The sequence below is a fragment of the Sceloporus occidentalis genome, unplaced genomic scaffold (assembly GCF_023333645.1).
Source record: "Sceloporus occidentalis isolate IW3139 unplaced genomic scaffold, rSceOcc1.0.p SCAF_126, whole genome shotgun sequence".
Taxonomy (NCBI): Eukaryota; Metazoa; Chordata; class Lepidosauria; order Squamata; family Phrynosomatidae; genus Sceloporus; species Sceloporus occidentalis.
The window spans coordinates 2114682-2136662 of record NW_028317106.1 but is presented as its reverse complement, the minus strand read 5'-3'; the positions used below and the strand labels follow the sequence as shown (position 1 = coordinate 2136662).

Sequence of the window (21981 nt, the reverse complement as noted above, 5' to 3'; positions counted from 1 at the left end):
TTGTATCGACTCTTAATCTCTCTTTGGTTCCATCTTGATGAAGACGCAGACTTACGTTAAACCCCCATTTACCAACACAGACACCTCAAGAGCAAAATGTTACTGTAATACTTTTAAAAATGAACAAAAAAACAAAAAAAAAACCCAAAAAACAAAGATGCAATCATTTTATCTTCCTTCATTTTTATTTCATCTTATATTAAAAAAAGACATCTCAGGAGTGTTGGCTTTTGGGAGAAGCTATGGTTCAGAACATTTGATTTAATTACAGAGGTATACACGGAAACAATATATTTATTGTCAGGATATCACATGTTCAGACACGATAGAGAGAGTCAGGGTGAACATGCGTGAAATCCGTTGGCTGTTAAGATCTCCGGACATATTGAAATCATATGGACTTTGGTGTCCGGTGGTAGGTGTCGTCTGGGTTATATTGTATCAAAGGCTTGGGTGACAACTTGCATAAGTGACGGGTGTTTGGCAAAAATAAAAATGGTTTACAAAAGGTCTCTGGTGGGGTGGGAGGTGTGCATAGGAACCCCCATAACAGGTCGACATAGGAAATAAATATTCCTGTTACCGCGGGTTTGTTGAAAGATATACAAGAGCAAAGATGGCGGACGTTGGAAGTGAACGACGCATGTGACACAGATTGGCATACGCATTATTTTGCGTCAGCTGTACACTCGTTCAACGATCATAATCCAGTATGACTGCTGGTATACAAGATGGATGTTCTATTCTCCAAGACACGCACATCACGAGTTCATAGACACATTTTACTTTATTTCTCTAATTTTTGGAGCCCGGCCCCTTGGATGTGGGTGGAAGAGGCTTGCGTATCAGCCATAGTGAATACAGAACGACACTTGTCCTACGGCTGCAACACAAAACCTTTTCCGCCAGGAACGGGCAAACTGTTGATAGTTTATTTTCAGAATTATTCATGAAAACAGAATTTTCACTTGCCACAAATATCCCATTTTGACTGAATACCGATACAGAGATATTCAGTCAACTTGTGGCTTAGGAACAGTTCTAAAAACATGCTGCAAAACAATTATCAATTTTGGCACTTTTTCAGAAAATATGTAAAAATTACTATAAGTTGTTATTAAAGAACGATCAAGAAGATGTTTGTAGAAGATCCATACCTTGACACAGCTTCTGATATATAAAATGACAGATTGTTTTCCGGCATGCTGGGGGAAACACTTTACGGTTGCGCTTTTTACTTCCTGTTTTGTTTTTCAGCCACTTCCTGCTTGAGTGAACAAGTGGGAAGGTCATTATATTTCCAAAATTCTCAAGTTCTGGCTCACGTGCAAATATAATTTTAGTTGCACGGTTCTTGTTTGTTAACAGAATTTATGTATATTTACGACTGCAAATATGTGGCAAAAATAAATCGGGAATGCAAAAAAAAAAAAAAGAAAGGTACATTGAGACGGGAAGATAAATATTTCGAGCGGCAGATGAGAGGACGGCAAAGAACAATACTTCTCAGCCGTAATGTTAAGAAACGTATGTAAAATACAGCCTCCTCTCTCTGCATAGCAGTAGTTTAATCGTTTTTTACAATTATACATTAGAATTTCGTAGTAGTTTCAACAAATACATATGTACATCATCCAAAGACATGGTTTATATGGTTCCTGGACCCCACACACGCACACACATAAGCAAAAATCCTTAAAAAGTTGACCGTCACTGATATAGCTATATATATATATATATTATATTTACATATACATATCATTTTCTTTTTAAAAATATTTTTTTGTTGTTGAGGAACCACTCTACGCATTCACAGACACATTAGGAATCTCACCTGGAAAAATAATGAGATGTGATTATTTTGAGACACTAAGCTTGAACGTGACCTTTCTTTGCTAGAACTGATGTCGGGACGCCACTAATGACGGCTGAAAAACCCCTCCGCGGCCAGGAGAGAGACAGAAACACGTTGCCATGGGAACCAAGGGCCTTGCTTAGAAGCCGAGATCCCTCGGGGGGTTTCCAAAAAAAAAAAAAAAAAAAGCAGAATGAAAAGCTTCACGGAAATATTAAATAAGAAGCCGCAATGTGACATCACGGCGTTGCTATTGGTTAGCGTAACAGATCGGAATATGGCGGCCATTTTGAATTTTAACACTTTTGTGTTGAAAGCTAACAAAAATGAACATGTTAACAACAAGACACATCAGAAAACCGTCTGTAAAAGCCAATAATTTAACAGCTAACCCTGTCCCTGGTATCATATTGGAAACCCAAGTGAAACAAAAACAGAACTGAGGATAAATTAAGTCAAAAAGGTTTTTTTTTTAAAAAATTCAATGGAATTTACTCTACGAATGCTGATCCGCTAAAAGGCATCACAAACTTCTTTGGAGACGAACGTTTGCAATACAGAACCCTCAAGCAGTGGAAACGCACAAGAAAATACGTGTAATGTTCTTTTTTATGTTAAACGTACATTTGGACTCAATTGTGGTTTAATACCGAAAACAAAACGATAAGGTTTATAACCATAAGCACCAAAAGAATTACATGGATAAAATATATAGAATTCATTCTCTAACACTGAAAAGGTTTCCGGAGGCATAAATACAAATATATTTATAAATTAAAAAAATAAAAATTGAATCTGCATTTGGAAAATCATCGCCTTGTCTATATACAGCTAGGGTGGGCGGCAAAAAAAAAAAGAAAAAAGATAGGGAATCTCACCCCACATACCGCGGGTCCTGCTTAAATCAAAAATAGGGTCAATATATTAATGACCAGAAGGGGTACAAAACATGGCGGGGCACCCCGCAAACCTCCACGAGCGTCCCCTGCTACAGACAGGTTCACTCACATACATATTATTTGCGGTTGGTTGAAGAAGAAACTTTTCTGGAATTCTCAGCTTTTTACCCTCTGTAAATGTGGATATTGAGAGTTGTAGTCCTCACAGGCTGACCACCCTATCCAACGCTGAATAACCCCCTGTGGCAACTGGCAATGAACGGACTGAGATGCCTCTTACCACTATACCGCAGCATTTAAAGGAGGACGTTCGCGCACCAGTAAAACACATGATAACGGTCAGCTTGGGTAGCAGCAAGGTGGAAGCTCGCCTCAATATACAGCTGAAACATTTTTTTTGTTTCTTGTCCATTACCAGCCATACTGGGAGGAAATGGGTTAAAATCACAAAATACAAAATGTTTGTTCCCTTTTTTTCTCCAACTTCACAGAATTCTCTTGGAGGGACCTTAGTCTGAAGCCTTTGGGTTCAGAAGAAGACACCCTCCTTACAATCCTTGCTAATGGCACCCCAGGTGAGACGCACGACGAAGGGTCAGACGGAGAGCTTGGCACGGGTTTGGCGGCTCGTCGCGTGTGGTTGGCAGGGATGGGGAGTAATTCCACTAACGTCAAAGGGCTGTGCTCTCCGACTCCTCGTCCGACTCCGTTTTGCCCTCCGCAGACAGCCTCTGCTTCATGGCATCTCGCTTCAAAGCGGTATCGATCTCAATGAGAATAGACGGGATGTCAAAATGGATGATACCTGAAAGGGAAGAGGTGGGAATAAGCGGATTAGGAAGTGGCCACTGGGCACCAAGGTATAACCGTTAGAGGTGTCTGCAGGGAGAGGCGTTAGGATTAATGACTTAATGCCGGAGATGGTCCAGGAGAGGAGGTTGCAGTCAAATGGAGGAAGCAGCAGTTTTAGGCTTTAAAGGAATCTACCCCCAAAAAAAGTTAACAAAGGGACCTTTCCGGTAATGTTACGTTACAATCTCTAAAAAAAAACCACAGTGATGTCTTGGATACATTCCTTCACTTAACCGCTGAGCTTTGTGCTAGACATTGATACTCAGTGCCAGGCTCGGCTCCATGGAAGCTCCACGTCTACCACCAGGCGGGGTGAGACTCTGTTGGTTGGGATGAGAAGAACCTCCCTACCCTTTGATCTGTTCTCCCCCTATCACATGTCCCTATCTCCATCAAACTCTATATACAGGGACAGCTTCACAATGCTTTACCCCCAAACCCTTCCTCTCTGTAAGGGGGTAAAGCAACCTGTGGTCAAGGGTTTAAAGGCCTGGCTGCTAATATTACATAAAGTTCTACAAGCTCATTAAAAATATATAGTTTGTACTGCCATCCCTGCACAGGGGACAAACAACCAGACACGAGGGTTATTAGACACAGTGATGTCACACGATTATTCTGGGTGTAAATACATACTTTTTGGCCATTTCTGATGTAACTATGTAGGTGTTACATGTCGACTGTGGGTTAACACCATCTAACGCAACAGGTAAATGTTGTGGCTTTAAGAACATGTCGTTCTTTTCTGAGACTCTTGTACTCATCCTGAGATGCCATAGAAATGGTCCACAAACTCAGTTTTATGAGAAGAACACAAAGTTCAAAAATGTACATTATGCAGTCAACGAATGAGACAAGATTGTCTTCAAAGCATCACTTAGAAAGGGTTTTGTTACAAAAGAGTGGACAATGTTCTAGAATCGCTTCTAACGGTTAACACAATGACAGTTAAAACACAGGGTACAACATCCCACACCCTACCGCCTCTGGTGGACCTTGCCAAGCGGGAAGAGGCTAAAGCCATGCGTCTCTGCTGCAACCTCATGCAAAGGCTACAGCTCCGGAGGAATTAGTGCCAGGGTCCTGCACATAGCTGTCAGGGGTCAGTTGATGGCAATTCATGTCCCCCAATTGAAAGTGGCCCTAAGACTCATCAAGGTCTTGGAAACTTGTTAAAAATAACAACAATACACAGTAAGCCTGAGCATTGGTTTCTATGTCAAGCGACGTGATATTCAACATAAAAGTTGAACGATGTGTTATTTAGCTCTGAATATCAGCTGCTGCCTTCATGAGTCTAAATGCCAAGAAATCAGAATTTCATCAGAGTCCTGGCCTGGACAGCTACGCGCAGGAGCAGTGGTTGGAGGTCAGGCCAAAGGAATAAAGAGGTAACAATGTAGCAGTGATGGGCAACCAAGACGAATATGAGCTCCATAGGTGGTGACCACAAATTACACCCAAAGGGGCCAGCATGCTTTCCTCTAGAAAGAATCAAAGAACAACCAGACGTTCCGCTCACTAATTTGCCTCCCGATGCCAGGAGACTGAATAAAATATAACCCAAGGCAGAGTACCAGAAGAGGACTAGCTCTTCGGCAAGCGTTGCTTCTTTTACTCTCTTCTTGCTAGGCAGACATGCAAGGCAATGCCGGTTAATGCCCCAAGAAACATTTTTACCTAAGGATTTTGACCTAACTTTACAGGACTCCCCAAAACAAGAGCGAAGTACAGTTGGGATGTAGCGGTTACATGTAGATATTTTTAAAAAGTCATGCCGACGTCTTGGGTGTAACCTGTCAATCAGCTTTAATTATCAGTGGTTGCTCAAGACTGGAGCGTATGGTCGAGGTGAGGGTGATACGCTTAAGGCTCCGGCTTACCAGCAGGCTTCCCCCTCACACATATCCAACATAGCGCCACTCACGTCAAACGGCTGCGAGGAGAGGGGGTCGGAGAACGAGGGTAGACAGAGGGGACATAACAAGAAACAAAAGACTCTTAGTGCTCTTTGATTGTGGGACTTGGGAGGTGTGAAGAAATGGATACATTTAAGTCTCGATGAGACTCCATCTTTACTCTAAAGGAACAGCCTGATATGTTTTCGATATGGGAAGGAATGAGGTCCTTGGCCAAACGCTTTGTGAAACTTACGTTAATTAAAAAAAATATATAAAATCTTCCCTATGAATGAATCAATCTTGCCCTAAAACATTAATAAACTTCTGTTTGTCTGAAAAACAAAACCTAATAAATATTTGTGTGTCTAGTTGTAATGTTGTTGTGCGTCTTCCAAAATAATCATGATTTACCTTGAGTTTTTTTTGTTGTGCTACTGATGATGCCTCTATCAGACCTAAAGAAAAACTAATTATTTTTACTTAAAAGTGTATTTATTACATGCAAAAAAATGATCCGTTAAGAAATGTTTTTTTTTTTAAGGAAAGGGATGAAACGTCTGCATATTCTGGGTTGAGTTGGTAATTTTGGACCATTAAGTTTTCATGTAAACATTTTTCCTACACTTTGCAGCTAAAATCCTTGTTGCATATTGTTTTGCTCCAGTGGACGATACGGTAGGCGCATCTTTTTCCGGAAAAAAGGGACGGCGAGGAGTCACTCACCTGTAGACATGCTTTCCCCAGGAGAGAGGCCATCTAAGATGCTGTTCTCGGTAGACTGGGGACTGGAAGCAGACTGACTCGATGTGGGAGGCTGAGGAGGAGGAAGCGAGGGTCTCTGTCTTGGTTTTGGGGTGGGACGGGATTTGGTTAAAGTGCTGGTCAGTGGAGGGGGGGAGGACAGACTGGGGGTAATAGCCAAAGAACCTTGGTAACTAAGTCCATACGGCGAAGGGGTGGTAGGTGGCGTTGGGGAGAGGCTGACGGGAGAAGGCTGACCCGTGGATTGATCGGATGCCGTTCCTGTCTGGTTGTATGTAATCTTGGGAGGGACTGGCGCTAGCTTCTTGGAGACTGTGAAAAGATAAGATATCACAAATTATAAGAAGAGCAGATGGGTTCTCTTACAGAATGAGGAAAATTATACAGAATCCTCATTTCTGAATCCACGTGAATGATAATCTCTCGAGTTCAGCATGTACCTTTCCTAAGAGAATGAGGACTTTGTTCCGTTGAGAGTTGGGCGAGACCCATGCCACCGGCGGACACAATGTGACAAGCACTTGGACTCCCCTTTGGTCCAGAAACAGGTGAAAGTTCTTTGCCTTTCAACGTGCTAGAAGGAAATCAAACAACCTATGTAAAAAAACACTCAAGAACAGAAAGGTTAGTCTATAACTTTTTTTGGATGAAACTCTGCATTCAGTCATATAACCCTTTCATTTAATGAAATGTCACTGTCGCAAACACTATTTCACTCAAGTTCTGTTGGCTTAAACAAGAGCTTGAAAAGGGTAAAGGTCGATTAAACTCATCCACCGCTAACATCAACATCACATTATCAGGTTTTATATATAAAAAAAAAACCCTCAAAATGAGAAAGACCCTGTGACATTTTTCTGGTGGAGAATGCAGCTGCTAATGTATCCACTTAATGTTATGTTTAGGGTTTTTTTGGCAAAAAAAATAAAGCGACCATTTAGCCTCTTGGACATCAGTGCTTTATTCGAGCTGGGTCGGTATGTTTTCTTCCTCAATAATAGCTTTCAAGAGCATTGATTTCAAAATCCTAACGTCCGATAATTAATTTTCACTCCCCTTTCAGCTCTTCCCCCATCAACCACACGTTCAACCCTTCCATCTCATCACGAATGGAAGCAGAGACATGGACAACTAACTCACTTTGGTGTGGATGAGCCATGCAGCCACCATAAACTCCAAAAGATAATGGCTCTTCATCACAAGGCCGTAGTTATACTGTGGAACTCATCACAGGTGCCATATTGGTTACCTGCCACCATAAGCATTGGGTCATCCTATCGAACCCTTCCAAACTAAGCTGTTCAACATTGTCGTGGCAATCTTACAGTCACACAGCAAACCTTTTTATTTACCTAGTCAGCTTGGTTCCCTTGTCTCGAGCACAGGAACAGCTGAGCCATGGGGGTGAGGCTGACATTGTGGGAAGGTTAGGCGTACTAGGTGGGTCAGGTTTGGTTAGGACAAGTGGGGTTTTGATGTACAAAGCGGAGACATTAGGCTCGGAAGAGTGGGGTTCAGTGAGAGAGCTCTGCTTAGTAAGGTGTAAGAAGCAAGGTTTGGGGTTTGAGTTTATGTCAAGCTTAGGTGGAGAAGGTGGCAAAGTTTGGCTGTACCCAGTCCACCGATAAGCATCAGGCCTCGAAGATGGCGGAGCTTTTGGAGGGTGAGGATGAAGGGTAGGGTGCTGTGAGCATGGGTACGAGAGGGGTCTGTCTTCTTCAGGGGAAGGATAGCTGTAACAGGAATCCGACCACTGGGGCGAAATCTCATCTCCGCTGCACTCGATGGAGGGATGCGGAGGAAAAAAAAGGCACACAGAAAAAAAAAAAAAGAAAAAAAAAAGAACAGAAAAAATATTTGTACAAGGAAGAACCCAACAAAAGAGAAGAGACACGGCATGAAGTGTAAAACGAGAACGGGGGAAAGCGAGAGACTGCGAGAAGCCATTCGTTAGCATGACACAGTTTCATGGTGGTTGATGGCACGCAAAGTGGGACACACGCAGAAGTAGAAAACGGAGCTTAAACAACACAAAATCACAAAACATGCAGTTGTGCAACATTCTCTAATCTCTGCTCATGGACCCAAAAAATTGCATTTTAAGTAAAAATGCTGTTGAATACATTTTTGGGAGAATAACGTTAGACTTCAGGTATTAAAAATGATAAAATCAAAGCAGGTTTAACGTCTGGTGTGTGTGTATACTGGGTGACAAGATAAAAAAAAAATGTTCGGTGAGATTTTCATGAATTTACCATATTCATCTAAAGCTACAAACTTCAGATTTTGAACAAATAGCTTGACTTCATTTTTGTGATTTTTTTGGGGGAAAAAAATAATTTAAGCATTTTACAAATGGGTAAATTTAAGTCTAAGATGCTATGTTATGGGAAGTCCTATACGGCAAGCAAATATCGCTTACCAGCAGCCAAACCAAGCACAAAAAGGAAACATTTTAATTGTCCGAGATAAATTTTCTTGTGTCCTATAGACAAATGTTTCCCATTTCCTGATTTGGCATTTATTTGAAAATTAATAATTATAATTAAACACAATATATAAAAAAATCTATTTGAGACTGATTACCAGTTGTATTTGGCATCATTTGGTTAGTCACCGATTGATAAATTAGTTTCAAATCAATTATTTTTGTCTTTTTCTTCAGCACAATATGAAAATTAGGCTTAGCGATAATAAATAGAAAACATATAGTAATATTATATATAACGGAATCTAAACAAGAAAAAGGGTGCTACAAAAGAGGGATTTTATATAAAATAATACTATAAAACATCCAATAAAAAAAAAAAAAAAGAAATACAAACGAGCAAGTAAACTAATTAGCCCATGAAGTCACGGGGTGCTTAGCAAGGTACTGGGGCTCATTTGGGGATAAGCTGAGCCTTACGAGAATATTTACTAAAATTATGAAAAAGAAATATTAAATGTGCATTGAGATAAGAAAAGCAAAATATGAAGACATTTGGGGAGGACCAGCCGGGTTTGATTTGCGAGGACATGTGAAGGAGATAAGAAAGCGAAACCGTTGCACTCATGCGCATGCCAGAGCAGAATAGGGGTGTGTTGTCATATTAAGAAGTACATGCAGGGCCGCTTTTAGGTGATGTCCTATACGGGTCAATAGTCCCAGCCGTCAAATTTTAGGGGGCTACTGAAAAGGGTCTCCCAGATAGGAACGATGGGCTAAGCTGTAGGTCCAGCGACTACCCCATGTTTACTATCCAACTGTTTATTTTACATTTCCCCCGAGATATTTTAATAATAATAATAATAATAAATAGTGTATTATTTATAATATTTAACTAGAGATGAGCTATAAAGAAATGGTGCCCCCCGGTGTCTGGGGAGAGGAATACGCTCAGAATGTTGCACGTAACGTAGGTGGAACCCAAACCCCGCTATAGTACGGGCTGACACAATTATCCATTATTACAATCTAATTTTGGTTCCATTACACATTTTAGTTTATTATATAGAATACTCAAAAATGTTCTTTGTTTTCACAAAATCTCCTAAATATAAGATACTTATAACTGTAAGTCTATAAAAGATAGAGCGTGGATTTTATTATTACAGTATTTTTAATATATTATTATTAATATACACATATTAATAATAAATTAAACTAGAATTTCCCAAAATTTAAAAGCTGCCTCCACCTCTCACCACTGATGATTATTTTTTCTATATAAAAAAATATTTATTTTTTCCGCATTTGTCAGACGTAAAGAAATTATATTTTACGGCTGGTGTGAAAGGTGTGCATTGGGTCCGTGATTCTATTTTTCCCTTGATATAGTGATAGTTTTGTAAAAGATGCATTAAAAGGTTTTATTAAAAGGTTTGGGGGCTCTTGCTACAATGGAATCATGCGATGCTTTTTTTTTAGGTTTGGGGAAAAGGTAAACCTAAAAGCGGTCTTTTGCTGAGAATTGTTGTTATGGGGGGGGTAAAGAGACGACGTGGCTTGATGCAAAGCTAAGGAGGGAGAATTTTCCGGGCTTACCTTGTCCTCTCGGGACCTGGCTGGGAGCCGCTACTGGGAGGAGTAGGGGAGGGGGTGTCTACAGACAGGTCTGGATTTGGTGACTGAGGTGTAGCTGCGGTATCGGGCCCAGGAGGAGCGGGGGGCTGCATGGCGGGCGGGGTAGAGGGGCCTTTTCGGACTAAGGAAGAGCCGCGGCGGGCCACCCAAGAAGTGTCCATGACCCTCACGCCCATGCTATGGGGGGAACACAAAGACATCTGCTTACCATCTCTACAGAGGTGGTTAGAGAGACAGAGAGACACAAAACCAGAAACATTGTACATATGGCTCCCATAATACAGGGTGCAGCAAACAAATAGAAACAAAGGGTTAAAACAAAGCATTGACGCCATATATCCTTACAGCGCTACGTCCGGCGGCACGCAGCCATATACAGTGATGCAGAGTACTGCACCGGCAGACCTCATTTTTTAAAAGTATTTTTTTTTGTTTAAATTACAAAAATATTTAGTACATTCCTACCGATGTTCGGACAAGGAACGAAAATTAACAAAAAAATAGAGAATGCACAGCGTGGAGGGAGTTCTCGGGGGTGCACCTTACCTTTGAATTTTCCTAAGGCTGCATTGACAGAAACACAGAGATCATTAGTGGGGATTTAAAGTCAGCATGATGGCGGGGGCGACACGGGTCCTGTCCTCTGCAGAACATGGTACCAAGAGGGCAATCTGCCATTTAAAGTGGGACCGGTTTCAAGGTGGAAAAATGGTCTATACTATTCGTTGGCCATCTCTTTCCCATTTGATGAACTGGAGCAGGACTCAAGAAATAGTACGCAGACATTTATTAACTCTGTAAACGCAGAACCATTTCTCAAATGTCTTACAGCCTATACACAGTTTTGCTCTATTAATTAGAGTTTTTTTTCGAGGAAAGTCCTCAAACTGATTCCTGGGGTCGATCGATTCTCCGCTGGACAATACCCCCATTACCTGGTGAGGGCTTCTGGAAGGGCAGTCGGCATTTAACCTAATGTTGGGTTGAGGGGCAATTCCGGCACCTACATTGGGCTGGGATTTGACAATAAACATGAAAAGCAGACAGGACGGTCCAGAGAAAACATGGAGACAAGAACGTGGGTAAAAAAGCAAATACATTTATAGTGTGTGTCTTTCCCTTTTGGTGGACATTTTGGTGACACTGTTGGGTGTTGTATGGATAAATTCGAGGCATGGTTCCCTCGCCCGGGGCTTGCCCTCATGCAGCGAGGTCTGCAGGTGAGCCGATATTGGATGATTGCAGAATAAAACAGCTTAATACTTGGCAGGAGTGTGCGGAGGGGAGAAAATGAACGCTTGGCTCGCCTGCTGGCTGGCGGACTCATAAATCAAGGTTTTAATGAGCCAGCATCTGGGCTACACCTCCACCTTCAAGGGGGTAACAACTAACCTGTGACGTTAAAGATTTTTTTCAACCATATCCTAATAATTCTGTGTAACTACAGAAAAGAACAGGTTTTATTGGAATTCTTTCCCTAAATGTGGTATGTTACCATTTCTAGAGTTACAGTTACGGGGTGGAATGGCTCTCCACTGCCATCACTCAGCTCTCTCTCTGATCCTTACAACGTTGTTGGGGGGGGGGGGACACAAGCTTTTCGTTAACGCTTATTACGAGTGACCGGTTTTACAATAATGTTTGTATATTGACCTAAAAAATAGGGGATCACTTCCATTCCTGGTCACTTATAGCAGCGAGAGACCAAAAAAAAACCCAGAATAATTGCAAAGTGACGTATTGAGTATAAATTCCCTTTAAGGCATCTTCTAACCACAAGCTATAACAATGATTAGAAACAAAAGGACCCTGATTCTGCCCCCGCACCAATGCTAAAGTCTTTGCATTTCTGAAATCCCATAGAAAGAGGTAAATTCTTATACCCATCCTTCTTGTAAAACTCCAGCATCATGTTGTCTGTGGCCACGCTAAGCGGTCTCCTGGTTTGGTCATGCTGCTTGCGGTCCGAGTGCTCCATGTCCGGGGAAGGGATGGAGCTGTAGTTTGCATTATGGTTGGTGTGCACAGGACTCCCGTAGTTACCCGTCACGTTAAACTCGATGTCTGCGTCACGAGCACAAAGATAACAGGTTATGAAATATTAACAAGGACCCAATGGAAGCGGACGGACACCACTGCGGGTAACTTATACGTCAGCAGAAACCAGTGAGAAGAAGGAAACCAGCGCCCGCGCGCACACTCACCTCCTGGGAAGAACCAGTCTGCGTTCTGAATTATGGGCTCAATAATTCCCACGATCTGGAGGGATACCGTGGTCATCATCTCCGTGATGTTCCTGCAGCAGCAAGAGCATTTCAGACATTACATAAAACGAGCTATCTGTCTTTATGTGGAAGGAATCTAAATGTCATAGATGTTTGGCTCTTTCTAATCCTAAAATATCCACCTGTGCTCGTACGCTGATGTATCTCCACATCTCGCAGAGAGTTTAGACTTAATCTGGTTTAGATAAAATATGTAAAATTTTTCAGATGTTCTAGAACGTTATCACTCATCTAGAGCTAGCAAGGTCTTTGAGGCTCCCCATAGCCTTTTCATCCCACAAATTTTATCTTCTTTCTTAATAATCTCTAGGAATTTAAAACAAAAAAACCCGAGGAGGATGAACTCTTTCAATTTCTCTGGATTCCCTTGTAGTTTATATTATGTATTTAAATACGGTTTCCACCATCCCTGGCCATCAATGGTGTGTGATGGAAAAATGAGGACATAACGATGAAGACTCCCTTGGCCAGGTTAGGATTTCATTGTCTGGTCCTCCTCACGCCCCCTTCACTCATCGCCACTCACCCTTCGGCCTGCGGCCAGAGCAGATTGGGTCCCAGCACAATGGCCATGTTACTGGGAGTCATCTTGTTTGAATCTTGATACTCTGTTAACTTGGCGAGAAATTTTATTACGTACCTGCAAGTAAATCAAAATCACCTTCTGAGAGACTGGTTGAGGTTTATATCATGCTAAGTACTTATGTGATATTGAAATGGGATACAAAAGGTTAACTCATATTAAATAGGGCTGCCAAAGATGACCATAGATAAAAGGTTTGGTCAAACTGTGCGCCTAGTCGGCGGCTCTCCTCCCAAGGGCTCTCTGGAACTCACTTGAAGTTATTGTAGTTGGCTTTCGGAAGCTTCTCGCACGCGTTCCACAAACCTTGCAACCTCTTGTCCTGGTCTTGGATACTGGAGAGGAGAAAAACAAAAACCCATCCACCAAAGATTATCTTTGGATCTTTTGGAAGCAGAACAAAAAATCTACATTATGGTGGGACCTTCCTTGGTTCTACGTCAAGTGTCAGTGCGTCCTCATCTAGCAGACATACATGTCATTTATCACGTATCTATTTGTTACACACATCATTTTATTTTCTCTATGGGTCTCCTACGTATATAAAGAATCTGGATTCCACATGCTTGGAAAGGTCACCCAGTCCTATTACACAAATAATATAACTTTTAGGGTTTTTTCAGCTTCTGGAATACAATGTTCCGTAGAGATCTGGATAATAAACTCAGGGATGTGTATTTCTGGTTAGATTTGTTAAAGACAAAATGACACTTCATACCAAATCTTTAACTCACTTGGAAGCCTGGATCCATTCATCATAGAGTTCAAACGTCATCAGTGGCTCAGGAAGCTCTCGGAGATAAGACTTTAACGCCCCTAAAAGAGACTCCGATTATTGACGGCTGTAAATCTAGATCCTGTCAAGGCGGCAGGTTACAGAGAGCCGTCTCTTACAAAATGTTTTCATTAGACCATCAAAAGACCCCAAAGCAGAAGGACTTTCTGATGAATGTCAATCACTTTGAGAGTGTGGCACGGCCAGATCTGCCAATGAGTTAACCCTAGTGAAGCACTTTAGGTCATCTAATTAACCCATGAATGGAAAAATAAGAGATATTGCCTGAACGTGAGCCCCATGATACATATCTAAATGTAGAACACCCACCCAGACACTGATTAAGAGTCAACATGACGGCAATGACATAACATGTGGAGCCCAGGAGGTGGGTGACGGCGAATAGTGATAGCTCCGTGTTTATCAGGCCCAGCTAACCTGCAATCGCATGGGGGTCTGCGGAATATTCAGCCACATCCACGACGCAGCAATCCAGCGCGGCTTTTAGCTTCTTCAGCTTCGAGGCAGAAGGAGCCACTCGGAAGAGGCCCTGGGAACAGAACAACAAGGCGAGGGTTACCCATAAATATCAGGCGTACATTTGGAGTTATAGAAGGGACACGGAAGCAGGGACACGCTGCCTTTCACACGCTGCGTTCACCAGCATTGTGAGCCAGCTTCACGTCAATTTGTGGCGTGCCAGACCCTGCGGGATTTCTTTTATAAGCAATTTTTGGGATATCTTTCCAGGCGCTTTTTTTTTTTTTTCTTTCTGCGTAGACATTTTTTTGACCTTTTCATCGTGACTTCCTCTAAATCAATTTTAGGTAACAATGTAAGCAGTTATGGTTTACGCCTTTCGCAACATGCCGAGAGGGGTGAATTCGAGCTCCGCTAGATGAAAGCTTGGGAGGAATGTTTGTTAAAGCCCCACAGGAAGTGGAAATGATTTCCAGCTGTCTCGTTTAAAAGGGGAAAAGCAGCTTTTTTTGTTGTCCATTTTAAATTTTGACCTTAAATTAACTTGAACAGAAGTTTTACCAACTCCGGGGGAAATGTGAATTCCTATCCGCGCCGGCGGAAATAATAATTGCTGTATCAGGCGCTGTTGAAATGTATATGCGCTGAATAACCAAACAGCTCCCTGTATGAACTTTCCTCCTACCCGGCATGTTGTCAGACTCTATGGGGTCTGTAACACCGGAAGCTTCCGGCACCTTCTTAAAGTCGTTATGGGATCTATGCTGTTTTCTGCAGGTATGTTACACGGCCCATGTTTGGCCCTAGGTGATACTGCACACCAGGACCCTGAAGAAGGGCTCATATGTGTCTGAACATTCGCCCTTACCCCTTAATTCCAGTAAAGGAAATTATTGGACTTCTTTTTTTGTTAAACAAAATTTGGGGTACAGATGGCACTATGGCGTGTTAGAAGTGGCAACATAACTAAAAATGTTTCGCTGCTACCCATCCACATGAGAAGCAAGTAGGTTTGGCTAGTTACCCTCATATGCAAATAACTTGCCCAGCCCTGCCAATGGTACTCAATAATAGCGTGTAAGCAGCATGTCTTGACGTGTTCATGTTCATGTTGTATTTGGGTGCTGGTGACCCTGTACCGCGGCCGCGTTCTCCGCCATAGTACCTCCTCTTGCATCCCGCATTCCAGCAGCATGGTGACGCACGCCTCGATGGGGAAGGCGATCTCCCGGCCGCTGACTGCTAAGTGCTCCTCCAGGGGCTTTCCGTAGGATGGCTTTTCAATCCAGGCCTCTGGGAGAACAGAAGAAAATACAACCGATGCAGAGCTTTTTAACCCCGAGAGGGTAACGGAGAAATGTGGATTTATGTGCTTTTCAGCTCTTTAGCTCATGAACTGAAAGAGCATTATGGGAAATGTAGTTCTGCAGCAGCTGGAGGGCCGCAGGTTGGACACCCCTGACATATGTCATCCAACCTTAAGGATACTTAAGGTATTCTATAAAATAGAACATTCTGGCAGGCTCTCGGAATAAAAGAGACAGTCATTACCCTCTTTGCTTACATGTCTTGGTGCAGACAGAGGTCAGATACATTAACCCTTTTTCCCTGGTAAGGAGCCCCCAATATTATAATACAGGATGGCAGGTGACGACGGGGCATTTCAAAAATATCACTGATAACGAGACTTGACCTGACAGGTAATTTAGCTGTAAACGAGCTTGCTGGTGAAAGGGTTAGAAGGTCAATGAGAAATTGGCAATGATGGTTGTATGAAGCCAGCTAGGGACATGTCATGCGTAGAGGGGCAGGTTTGACAGGCCGGGGGGGAGCATTCTCCAGCAGGAACAAAGACGTTTGGGATTTCTGGTCGTTTACTGATCAATGTCAAATGCTCCAAGCCTGCTCCCAATTACAATGTATAGGCAGCCATATGTTAACCGGCAAGCCAGCGCACTCCAGATATTACTAACACTGCTGTCCACTTTTTGGGCCCAGAAACCGACGCTTAGATTAGACTTCAATAAAAATTGACGGCAACGCTAAAACATCAATTAAAAAAAATTGATTACAAATTTAAAAAAATCTATGATTCCATTGATATAACCCCTTGCGCTTAGAACGTAAAAATCCCAGCATGCACATGACCTGCTATTCCTGATTGGCTTCTTTGACCTTTGGCCACACCCACTTCCTGACGGATACCTCTCCTACTCCCCGTCAACTCGATGCTGTCTGGTGGCTGGCCCTGCCCCCCACGAAGCCACTCCCCCAGAAGCTCCCAGGTATGTGGATGTGACCAATCCCCATCCGGAAACCCCAGTTGGACTATTTTCAAGACTCACCTTGCTGAGCCTTGATCTGTGGCAGCACAGCCTGCAGTAAAGCGAGAGACTTCCTGTGGTATTCGGCCTGAACTTCTATTAGCTGGGTATAAACAGGAAATTGGGGAGATTATATTGTAACTGTTAGAATTGCCCCGGGGGGCTTTTAGGCCCTTGTGGGCCCCGTGCTAAACATGGCATTCACATAGTCACTGCGCATTCAACTAAATAGAGACAGAAGGGTGTCTATCCTATACTCCGCTGGATAATTAACACATGGAGCGATGATTCCATTAATTAGCATCCTCGTTATTATCCCTAGTTAATGGGAACGTCTACCATCTTGTGCGATGTGTATTCGTTACGCTTTAGCGTAGACTTGGCGTGCGTTCTGCTTTAAATCATTGATGAGCTGTGATCTGAGATGGATATTGATTTTTCAGAGATGCTGTTATATATTTCGGTGTCACACATGAAATCACTCGGGTATAAAGTAACATTTATTCCTCCGCTGCTTTTCTAAGAATCGGCCATTAAATTATTCAGCAGTCTGCACCCTTTCTGTACAAACGGGATTTTAGTTAAAATGAAAATACACCAAGAATTTATCTAATTAAAAGCAGTGCACGCCGCTAAAAAGTCAAGTGGACAGTCTAGTTTAGGATTAACTCAGATGCCTTCACTAATCTGTGACTTGTTTGTGAGGATATGCGAGCACCTGCAATTTTACATTTTGCGATTTTCATACGAGGGCATGCATGTTTAGTATGAACGCTCATGACCTCACCTGTAACTTGCAAAATGAAATTCCCTCCAGTTATAACAAAGCACATTATTAAATGTGTTTTTAAAAAATAAATACAAAAAACCAAAATGGAGGTCCACAGGCTCCCCAATTAACCAAGGTGGGGGTGATTGTCACCAGGAGGACAGGGCAGGGATGGAGGGGCACAGGGGATTGGGTCCAAAGGGCCCAATGCGCTTACCGTCTGAAAGTAGTGTGCATAGTCTATTTCTTTGGCCACAAAATTGTACATGTCTGCCGACAGCTGGTCCTGGGAAGACAGAGCAATAAGTCAAGTAAATATGAGAACACATCACAAGGGCTACAGGGCAGTGAAGGATGTATAGGTTGAGGTCAGGGGAGGAATTACAGGTAGGGGTAATAGGTACAGGAAGCAACAATAGGGAGCAGATGCCACAGGTGTCACAGATCTCGGTATTAATACCCACCCTACAGATCTCTACACGGTTTGCTGCCTCCTCCATTTCTTCCCTGAGTGCATCAGCCTTGGCCCCCGAGGGCTGCAGGTTACTGGAGATGCCAGAGGACTTTGCAGACTGCTGCCACCTATTCACAAAACCACCAACAGCATTAATACCTTGCCGAGACCAGAAAAGACACTATAAACAAGCCAAATCCCCAAATACACAGGGCTCCTTGCGCCACTTACTCCACTTATTAAAATCCGTAATTTCTATCAAGTAATTATTTGCCTAAATCATTGTTCGTCTCTGATCGTCTCTTTTTCCTCCCACCCAAAATTATTTCTCTGCTCTTTTGTCCATTCATTCTAATGGTTTTTAGAATTCTTTTATTTTTTTATTGCTCTATCTTTACCAAACACGGCTGTTCCTTGTGAGACGAGTGAGTCAGCCTAGAAACATCAATACATTGGGCAGTTTAATGAAGCGAGGAGCTCTGCAGACAACTCCTCTGAGTCACCCAGCTCTGGATTTATCTAGAGACCTAAAGATTGTCAGATTATCATATATACGAGTGATTGGTGGCCCTGGGAGGACAAGCACTGTTTAGTGTATAGCAGTGATCACCATGAAGACAAACACGACCTACCAATACCACTGGCTATAAGTACACGAGAAGGGGATACTGGCCCTTATTAAAGTAACACAGAAAGAAGCCAAAATGAAGCCGCCATACTTACTACAGCCACATTTCTTCTAACCTGGTTAATTATTTTATGGGAAATACTTGGCCGGGGTGGGGTACCACATTATTTTTTAGTTCTATATGAGGGGGTTGGATGTCTTTTGACTTGTGGGAACGTCATAGTTGCGTTTTAAGGTTCTGGATTCTAGCGATGGAACATGAAGTTACAAGTACGTTTGACCTACCTTGCTCTAGATGAATCCATATCCAGGACTAATTTCGCTAAGTGTTTCCTCTGCTTTTGGATATTTGGAATCTCCACCTTAAAGACAGGAGGCAGACTTCAGAAACGACAAGATAAATAACGTAGTCTTCTGCTTAAACTGCAGCATTGCCGAAGGTCACTCGTACCTCTGCCAACACAAACAGGGGGTCAACCACATCCCTCTCCACCTCCTGCTCAAAGTGGACCAGCTCCTGCGCAAGTTTGTCTTCGGCTTCTCCGCACAACTTCAGCATCTTCCTATAACAGGATAAGGAAAGAGATAGAAGAAGGCATTAACTTCTCAACAATGCAGCAACATCAAAATAAGGGGTAATACGGGGTAAGTCAAACTCTGTGTTCTCACCCGAGAAGAGAATCATCTCCCAGAACCGCGGACCCCTCCATCAGACATTGAGCCAGCGTTATTAACGGTAGTTTTTTCTGGAGACGCAGATGGAGAGACGTGTTATAAAAACATGGTTGTTTTCTGTCTTATGATAACTTATTCAGAATGATGCAATTTATTTCTTGCACTTGCGGCAGTCGGGATCACTAATCCATTTGAGTTATTGATCGCCGGAATCAGCAATCTAAGTGCCACATTTCTCACTCTCCCTCCAGCCAATGAAAAGCAAAAAATCACTTAGTGAGCCTACCGATCGTTTGTCGGTGTCCGTCCCCTGCTGTCCCTGCAGACAGGCCGTCAGCTTCTTATGAGTGCTGTGGGTGACCTGCTTCACCAGCTCCAAACGCTTTTCCACCTGCCGGAGACAGACAAGAAGCAGGTCTAATACAACAAACAGTACAAAGCAGATATAACAAATAAAATAGTTGCTCTATAGCATTTTTCACAGTTTATTTAAAATGGAAGTTCTGCAATATATATATATATATATATATATATAATCAGTACCTGCAAGAGATCGTCACTCAGAACCTCAGTCTTCTCCGCCCTGCAAATAGAAGAGGACATTAATGCAGTCATTAGATTCGGCTGATGTCAGAGGAATAGATTTACAAATTTCATGGTATTTCCGAAGACCGGTTCAGCCTGCGCAGTGCATAGAGGATGGATGCATATTGCTACTACCAGAGCCAACGCTAAACATCTAAACTCTGCAATTTTTTATTATTTTCAGAGAGGCTTAGAGAGCTTTTCACTACAGGCAACAAGCTGCCAGGGCTGGAGAAATATTAATAGGTTGGTTGGACACTTGGCCTGCAGAGGAAGGACACTGGGACTGCAGGGGAAGGGCACTGGGACTGCAGGGGAGGGCACTGGGACTGCGGGGGCGGGTCCACTGGACTAGGGATGTGTCAGAGGAGGGAGGCTAATATACAGCCACTAGGTTTCACTTCTGCATTTACGCCCATCTTGTGCTAAGAAAAGTTAAGGACAATATTGTAAAAATTTACTATATTGTCACTATAATATATAACTAAATATTTGGTTTATTTGGTTTATTCCAAGAATGTTGCTCTTACAAAAATTACTTTTTTAGAAACAAGCTTAATATTACACCAAATTGCCCATGTTCTCCGCTGATATGCAAGCAAAGGAATCCCCCACTTGTTTAAAGCGATTACAAAAATAAAACGCCATTGGTCAGCCCTTTCTGGCCTGAAGCAGCTTCCCCACGCGGCTCAAGCTCACCAAACACGGGAAGTTGAGTATTTCCAGGAATTGTTCCCAGAGCTGTGGAAACGTACACGGACAACACTAAGGAAAAATCGCATTAATCTGCAAAGCGAAAACAGGGAGAGGCGCAGCTCTTTCGCAGGTTACACAACCCCAACACACAGACTGGGGCGAGTCTGCACGCAATGCTGGACACACAACCCTAGGCCTGCTATCAAAGAGTGGGTATGACCAGTCAAGGGTTAAATCAGGGATCATCTCCCAGAACCTCTGATACTGCGGCAGGCTGTCTGTGGGCTGGGATCGTAGGACTTGTAGTCTAGCAACATCTAGAGGCCTCCAGGTTGAATATCCCTGGTTTAAGAAGTATGGCAGGCTAAAAATGACCCCAAACAAAAAAAAAAGGTTACATCCCACGATATATGTGTATGTTTCCTAAAATGTCCTCCATTTTCCCCAAACAGCCAAAAAGGCTGATACTGAAGACCAGCAATGCCACACGCAAGCCAGTGACGCTATATAACTTGCAGTCAATGTTTAGCATTATCTGCTCCTTAATATGTATTTGAATTGTTTTGCACCAATTAACTTACAAATATGTTATTTCAAACTGTGAGAGAGAACGATTTATCCTTCGTTAGGTTGTTTATATGTTAAGATAATGACATCGTGACACATTGTAGACAACAGCTGCCCACGGGCTGGAAATATTTTCATTATGATTTGCAATAATGTATCAATCCCACACGGTCGGAAACAGCACTTCCAATGGAGCAGAGAAGACAGAGGACATTTCCCTACCGCTCAGCATCGCGCACTTACATAAAGTCTGGGAACAAACGATGATTTTGGCCCCCGGACAGAGCAGCTCGGCTTTTAGAATCGCAAACAGAAAAAGGAGATTAACTTCATGAGATCCTACACCTCCAGCAATGAATGAGGACATTCCTCTTACTGTAGCTGTTACGGGGACACGGTATCGTATGTTAGGCTTGGATCCCATGATCTAGATTATTTCTAGATGTCTGCTTGATCGGTTTATGAGAACATCTGGATATAAAGGGTGGTGATGAACGAACCCCACGTTATATGTAATGACGGCGTCTTTCCCGAGGTATGCAATGAATTAGAAACATCACAGAAATATCTCAGGCTTTGAGTGGAAATCTGGAAGCAAAGGGGGAGCAACCAGTCCAATATTTATAATGGGGTTTTAACAATATTCCGTTTATATCATTCGAGTTCGACATCAGTGAAAACTCCAAGGGACGTTTCATTTAGCACCAGATAGCAGCATGGATAATCTGTAACTACTTACAGAGGAATTCCACGAGAAACATCTAAATAACCTCCTGCCGTCAACCAAGAACTACGTTTCTGTTGAACATATGCGAGGTGATGGTC

At 42.6% G+C, this 21981-nt stretch overlaps 1 protein-coding gene across 1 annotated transcript; it reads right to left on the bottom strand.

Annotated features, from left to right (window-relative positions):
- Positions 1 to 3425: 3425 nt before the first annotated feature.
- Positions 3426 to 19911, bottom strand: LOC149281947 (rho GTPase-activating protein 44-like). Its single transcript, XM_089498840.1, has 21 exons — positions 19852 to 19911; positions 19595 to 19699; positions 19303 to 19379; positions 19085 to 19196; positions 18919 to 18995; positions 18016 to 18133; positions 17769 to 17837; positions 16804 to 16885; positions 15624 to 15751; positions 14417 to 14528; positions 13938 to 14019; positions 13458 to 13538; positions 13147 to 13260; positions 12540 to 12631; positions 12219 to 12399; positions 10882 to 10899; positions 10297 to 10512; positions 7622 to 8044; positions 6710 to 6843; positions 6231 to 6581; positions 3426 to 3559 (listed from the first exon to the last, which is right to left on the bottom strand). The coding sequence occupies exons 1-21, from the start codon at positions 19909 to 19911 to the stop codon at positions 3426 to 3428; spliced, it is 2766 nt and encodes a 921-aa protein (XP_089354966.1).
- Between the last annotated feature and the right edge of the window lie 2070 nt (positions 19912 to 21981).

Excerpts from the sequence above, each read along its gene's own strand:
- LOC149281947 (XM_089498840.1), bottom strand. The coding sequence starts at position 19,911 with ATGTCCTCTTCTATTTGCAGGGCGGAGAAGACTGAGGTTCTGAGTGAC. Across the intron at positions 13,539-13,937 it reads GAATGGATCCAGGCTTCCAA|TATCCAAGACCAGGACAAGA; the intron begins GTGAGTTAAAGA and ends TCTCCTCTCCAG. Across the intron at positions 6,582-6,709 it reads TCCTCATTCTCTTAGGAAAG|TCTCCAAGAAGCTAGCGCCA; the intron begins GTACATGCTGAA and ends ATCTTTTCACAG.